General features: G+C 43.1%; 1 protein-coding gene across 1 annotated transcript in view; it reads left to right on the top strand.

Annotated features, from left to right (window-relative positions):
• Positions 1-6,405, top strand: part of col7a1l (collagen type VII alpha 1-like) — a 59,766-nt gene continuing 53,361 nt past the window's right edge. Inside the window, 4 exon segments of the mRNA XM_040152850.1 lie at positions 1-88; positions 3,767-3,947; positions 4,243-4,402; positions 5,940-6,033. Of these exon segments, the coding sequence (XP_040008784.1) occupies positions 13-88; positions 3,767-3,947; positions 4,243-4,402; positions 5,940-6,033 (511 nt within the window). The 5' untranslated portion in view covers positions 1-12.

Below are 6,405 nucleotides of genomic sequence, written 5' to 3'. Positions count from 1 at the left end.
GAGAGGAAGAGTATGGGCGGCTCCTCGGTGTGGATCTTTCTACTGTCCCTTTCTCTCTCCCCTCAAAGAGTCACAGCACAAACTGAAGGTAATTGATAACATTCCTACAAACTAAATGAGACAGTCACACACAGATAATCATTTTGCTTCTAATGTTCCTGCTCCGTTGTTTTTTAAATACCCATTTAGCACCATCAAACTTTTTCCTGTACTTTTTCACTTACTTGGTGATTTATTCAGAATTTCACGGATTCACCTTTTCCCTTTATTTTCTTCCCTGTTCATCAGTCGTTCCCTCTCTAAAATACTGTAGATGTCAAATACTTCCTTATGGTGCCATCAGTTGCTTAATTCTGAGTCAAAACCATATGTCTGAAAGTCAGAGATGTGCACGGGTCTATGAATTAGATGATCTGGATGCTCAGGCCAGAGAAGGGGCAGGTGCTCAATGAACACAGCCTGTGCGAGTGCTCCGTCATTAAATCTCCACACCTGGGTTGGTACACGGGGCAGACACTAACCCAGCTCCAGTTTTTCGCCAGACTGTGTCTATTCAGGGAGTTTTAACATCTGCTGGCCTCATGTACGGTACAGCCCTCTGCCCACCGGCCTGTCAAAAACATCCCCTAGGTACAGAACCTTAGCCTCAGGTGCTATTGGATGTCACCAAAAGGTCACTCAGCCAATCAAAAGTTAGAGTTCCTTGACCTGGAATGTGGTTGGCAGAAAGTGATTGGTAAAGTTGTGGGGCAGAATTATGGAAGGATAAAAATAGCCCGAGGATGTATTTGAAGCTACAGCTTCTTTACAACTGTTTAATTGTTTATTCTTGACAGTGTTAAATCATGTGCCATCATATGGTTGTCCATAACAACCCTTAGGGGCCTATAGTGTTTCATATTACACACAAGAAGCGGTATGTGCTCGATTTTGAATCACTACGACAACTGGCAGCTTGAAGCTCACTTGATCGGCATTTCCTTTAAGTTAACAACGCGTCAAAGGACAACCGTGAGGAACCCTCAGAGAACCCTCAGGAGTTGGTGATCAAAACAGAGATCATCATGAAACATGTTGCTCCGTGTACGCTGGATGTAAACAGGCAATTGTTTGCCACCATGTTAATCATGACAACATTACAAGGGCAAGGGGTTTGTCAGCTGTGAGTTCTGAGTTCTGCTGCTGCTAAAAATAATTAATGCAGTTTTTACAAATACATATTACTTATTACTATTACTTATATATCTTTGCTTAAGAATGCATAAATGCCTAATTGTGCTGCGTGAATAGCTGATGGTCAGAGGACCATGCAAAGGGACCATAAGCAGTTTATGATTATTACGGTAGCGTTTTTACCTGTTCTCAGCCATGTGCTTAAGCATTTTTATAGCGCCTTTGCATAGTTAACTAAGATCTGCTATGCATCTGCCAAAATTTAAATCACTCACCCAACCTTGTCAGCATGATAGGCGACCCAAATCAAACACTCAACACTCAGTTGAGCACATGACCTTGTGAGTCCAGCAGGTGCAAATAATGCTAACGTATGTAAACTAACAGGGGGTAGCTAAGAATCCCTGGAGAGGAGGGTGCTATTTCTCATAAACTCAGACTCAGACTTTGGAGCATTAAAGTAGGGTTCTAAAGAAAAAAGGTTGAAGTTTAGCTCAAGAGCTTCCCAAACTCAAGAAAGTGGATCATTTTTGTGTCTTCGTTGTCGTCAGGAAGAGACAGGGAAGCAGGGGTTAGCAATAAGAATCAGTCGCTCTGGTTGACCCAGGTGTCGACCTTGTGTCAGCCAGCCGATGGCTAGTAATAGACTATACTGTTCTCTCTATGCCTTTTTTTGGAACTACATAATGTCCTGCATGAAGTTCAAATAAGAACCAAGACATTATGAGACTGACTTGCCTGTTTACATCCACTGGAAACAGATCCGGATGGAATGTGCATTTGTCACATCGACTATTTGAAACATTGACATTATTAGTTCTGTCATTTAATGTCTCTGTTGTAGTCAAAGAGTTTGTACTTCTTTGCAAATTACTGCAGTTTCTTCTCCTTCTTAGAGGAGCATTTACATTCATTTGTCTGGGTAAAATCTGATCCTGACGGTCCTTTGCTTAAATTTGTGCATTCTGATGGTTTACATCTTTTCTCTTGATCTTGAGCTGATTGCCGTACTGCATCATTATTTCTGAGACTGTTTCTCTCCTGGCAGAATTTTCTGCAGCGGATGCTGAAGCCACTGAGCTACATCTAATGCGTAAATCAATGTTGGTCTATCACAGAGGTGCATACAACCTTTGAGATATCAGCATAGATAACCTTCAAGAAAACCATTCCTAATCCCTCAGCATGTGTTACCTTCTTATCTTAGGCATGTGGTTCTCACCTGCCAGCCTAGACAGACAAACTTCTGGATAATTGATCTTGTTTTCTACCTCGGTCTGTGTCTGCCTCACCGAGACCATACTCCAGCTGCTTCCTTGTTCAAAGTCTCAACCATATTTTATGGGCTTTTACAGAAATCTCTGGAGTAGAAAATGTATCCCAGTAAATGGATCAGCCACGTGTGTACGCTAGCGTGGTTGGCTGCCTGTATGAGGCTCAGCTCAGAATGGAAAGGAGGAACATTGTTGTATCCTGTGAATTTGCATCAGGGGTTTCAACTGTGTTTTTTTGCATCAGCGATGAGTCCACATTTGCTGAGTATGCGACACTAAAGCTTCCACGTAGGCCCAGGTAGTCGCTCTGCAGCAGAGAACAATCCAAAAAGTGAAACCCCTGTGATATTTTGTTTTCTCGGTGCGTTGCCAGAGATGTACAGGTGTGCGGGGCAGAACATAATGTTAGGTCGCCCTGGGCTGGAGACATATGTCACCCGCAGTGAATTCTGGGACTGCAGCCAAAGGAAGAAGGGTGAGATAATAGAAGAGAGAAAGCTTGGTAAGGAAATAGAGGACAGCAGAGGAGCGGAGTTCTCACTTACAGAACAATCAGTGGTGCTTATCTCTTATCCACTTAACTAATCAATGCTGTCGTCACTGTTGTTCATTGCACATGCAATGCCAAAATATTTACTTTGTGGGCGTTTGCAGACGCAGCAGATTTCTGTGTGCTAGTCCAGTGCTGTACGTATATCTACGTGAGAATGTGTGCAGGCGTGTGCCTCAGGAGTTGCGAGAGCTTATGCATGTGTGTGGGTGTGTGTGCATATAGTCAGTGCGCCAGTGTACCTTTGTGCGTGTCTGACTTTTTAGCTCCACATCAAAGAGCATCTGAATCCTTCCAAGTGCAGCAGATCTTTATGTTAAATGCGTTCGTTTGCCTGAGCGAGGAGCCCGACCCTGGTTTTGGTTTGTTTACCTTATTATTCTAAGCGTTCCTCATCGCTCTACTAAAGTTTTATTGCTTGAGTCCTCAGAATATTGATAGTCTCTGTGGCTCACTTGTGTCTCATTAAAAATTCATTGGGATTTGCGCGGTGCTCTGGCTGCATGACAGAAGCAAATGAAAGGAAAACACTCAACGTGATGGAACAAGACTGCTATCTGGTGGTCATTGTAGGAACAAAACATCCCTAAGTTCTGTGGATAAATTACCTGCCGTAAAACCTTTAACCTTTCAGAAGATTTACTTTGTCCAAATTCATGTGAACATGAAAGCAAACAGCCATCTTTTATCTCTAAAAAACAGACATTCCCATGCTCCTCCCGCCTCTGTGTTCATTCACACACTAAATCATCCATTCTTCTTCCCTCAGCATGCAGGACGGTGGAACAGGCAGACATAGTTTTCCTGGTGGATGAGTCACGGAGCGTGGGTCAGGCCAGCTTCTCCAGTGTTAAAGGCTTCATTTCAGCCATCCTCTCCTCCTACCAGGACAGCGCGGTGGGAGCTGAGGGCGTCCGCTTCGGCGTAACTGTCTTTGGGGATGTCCCGAGGTAAAACTCAGACACGAGCATGGGCACAGCAACGGGTAACACACTGCACACACTTTTGTGACTAATCCTCATCAAGCCAGGTCTTGACTGATAAAGGAGCTCACTGTTCACCAAATACTTAATAATCAAAAATTCAAATAAAATTATTTGTTGACTTCTTTTTCATGCCAAGTGGGGTATATCTGTTTTCTTGTCCATACTTTGTTTAGAGTTATCCAGATGCACATATGTTAGAATCTTCATTGAATTCTACAGAGATACTGATTCCATTTTCCCTGTAATCCTTTCCTTGCAGGATGCGGATTGCTTTGACAGACTATAGTTCACTGGAGGGGGTGCTCAGAGCCATCAGAGACCTGCCGTACGAAGGTGGATCCAGGAGGATCGGCGATGCCCTCCAGTTTCTGGTCGACGCCGTTTTCAGCCCTGCCATCAGTCGCGATCACGCCCCAAAGGTACAGTGCCTCATTCGGTGAGGTGTGATCATGTGACATACCCATCTCTATTTGTGATACTGTGATAGTTTTAAGACCATAGGTTTCTTCAACAAACTTTTTACATGCACACTGAAAACTGAAGAGCGTTAATGTGGATACACAAGCAACAGGGATACGACTGAATTTGAGATTACAACCCACACTGCAAAACTACTATTTCCAGCTGGCCAGCAACATGCATATACTCTTTGTTCTGGCCCTGTGTGAAAGGAAATGACTAGTAAGGAGTCTGTATTTGTACTCCACAGGAAATTATGGAAAAACAACCAAAACAAACGGGTCTGCCATTTTCACACTACTGTGAATCTGATTAGACTACCTTGTTATATAGTTGGAATACAAATTGAGAGTATGTGCGATAGACGGGTACAACTGGCAACTGCTTATGTTTTGCTTCGTCTTTTGCTTGGGGACGAAGAAAAAGAATAGGTGAGGGCAATACATTTTCCACTGCATTTTCAATTGACTGAATGGGCTGTCAGTCAAGGATGACCTGCGCCAACAGCGCCAGACAGGACTGAAAAAAAGCCCAACTGATGGTCAGCCACACGCTCGGTGACGGAGACTGACCCGCTATGTCACAGGGTCCTCACAAATGATGTGTTAAGTTGGTGCCGCTCTTAACCTTGAAGCCTAACCCAAATTCGGCAATCGGCAACTTAACTAAACCTCTCTCGTAAGTACCTCTCAGATATCCAAATGCACTTTGTTTGCCACAGCCCTCTCTGCTAGATTTCTTTGACAGTCTAATGCTGTAGTGCAGTCTCAGTGTAACTGGTTAGCAGCCCAATCATCTCTCTGTCTCTTAGTGTGTGCGTGAATCATCCTGCAGCGGCACACTTCATGTGGGAAGGCGGAGAATTGAGGATTAGGCTGATATATTGAATTGTACAGCCGGAGCACAAGCCAAAAAGCCGCTACATTCTCATGTTGATGCTCTCCAGCCTCCGTCTTCATTGACTGAGGGGTGAACTTTGAATGAAATAAGTAAATTTGCCTTAATGGGCAAATTATCAGTCTCAGTTGCAAGCCAGCATCATTGAATTCCATTTTGTCTTTGGGTTTGATTTATTTAATTATGCATTCAATTATGAGCTAAACCATGTCAAAAAGCCGTGGAGGCTTTAATGGGGCGTAATACTGTTTGCAAGGACGGTTCTTCTGCGAGACCAAAAGATTTTTGGAGGACCTGTTAAAGGGAGAGACAAAGCTGTTACAACTGACCCTGCTTGCATTATCATTTTGTTATTTCAAGATTGCATTTTCACGACACGCACTTGTAGATTTGGTGCAGTAGAAATCTACCACTTGTTAGTTTGTAAATTTGCATAAAGAAAGAATGAAAGATTTTTGACAAAGGACGCCCACTGACATTAAACTCACATACATTTAATCCACGAATACATGGTCGTGTCAGTAACATATCTTACTGTTAAATGTACATATTATAATGAATGACTTTAAATATGTAATTTTCTGTCTCTTTTGTGTAAAGATTGCTGTTTTGATAACAAATGGACATTCAGACGACCAGTTAGATGCCGCAGCCAGAGCTGTAGCTGACAATGGGATTTCTCTCTTTGCAGTAGGTGAGTGTAGAAGTTGGTATTGTGAATTCCTTCGTCATCCCCACTGCAGCGGCCCCTCAGATTTTATCCGCGCTCTGCCGGCTTATCTGCAGTGTTTGCAGTTAGAAATTCATGTCCTGTACATTTGAATTCATTGGATTTAGTGCGGGTATTTGTGAGTATGTGTGAGATTCTTGTTTCTGAGTGCCTTAGTGCACTCGCGCAGATGTATGCGCTGCGTATGTATCTGCCAACATAACAGCGTCTACTTAATATGTATGTAGGAATAAGTGAGTGAGTAGTTTAGCTCCTATACTGTATATGGGAAGGTGTGATTTCTGATACAGCAGAGCTACTTCAGCTTACACCTTTCTCCCTGCTCATGAATACACA

Source organism: Xiphias gladius, chromosome 2, assembly GCF_016859285.1.
Source record: "Xiphias gladius isolate SHS-SW01 ecotype Sanya breed wild chromosome 2, ASM1685928v1, whole genome shotgun sequence".
NCBI classification, from domain to species: Eukaryota; Metazoa; Chordata; class Actinopteri; order Istiophoriformes; family Xiphiidae; genus Xiphias; species Xiphias gladius.
The sequence above is the reverse complement of the archived record's forward strand: the minus strand, read 5'-3'. Positions and strand labels throughout refer to the sequence as shown.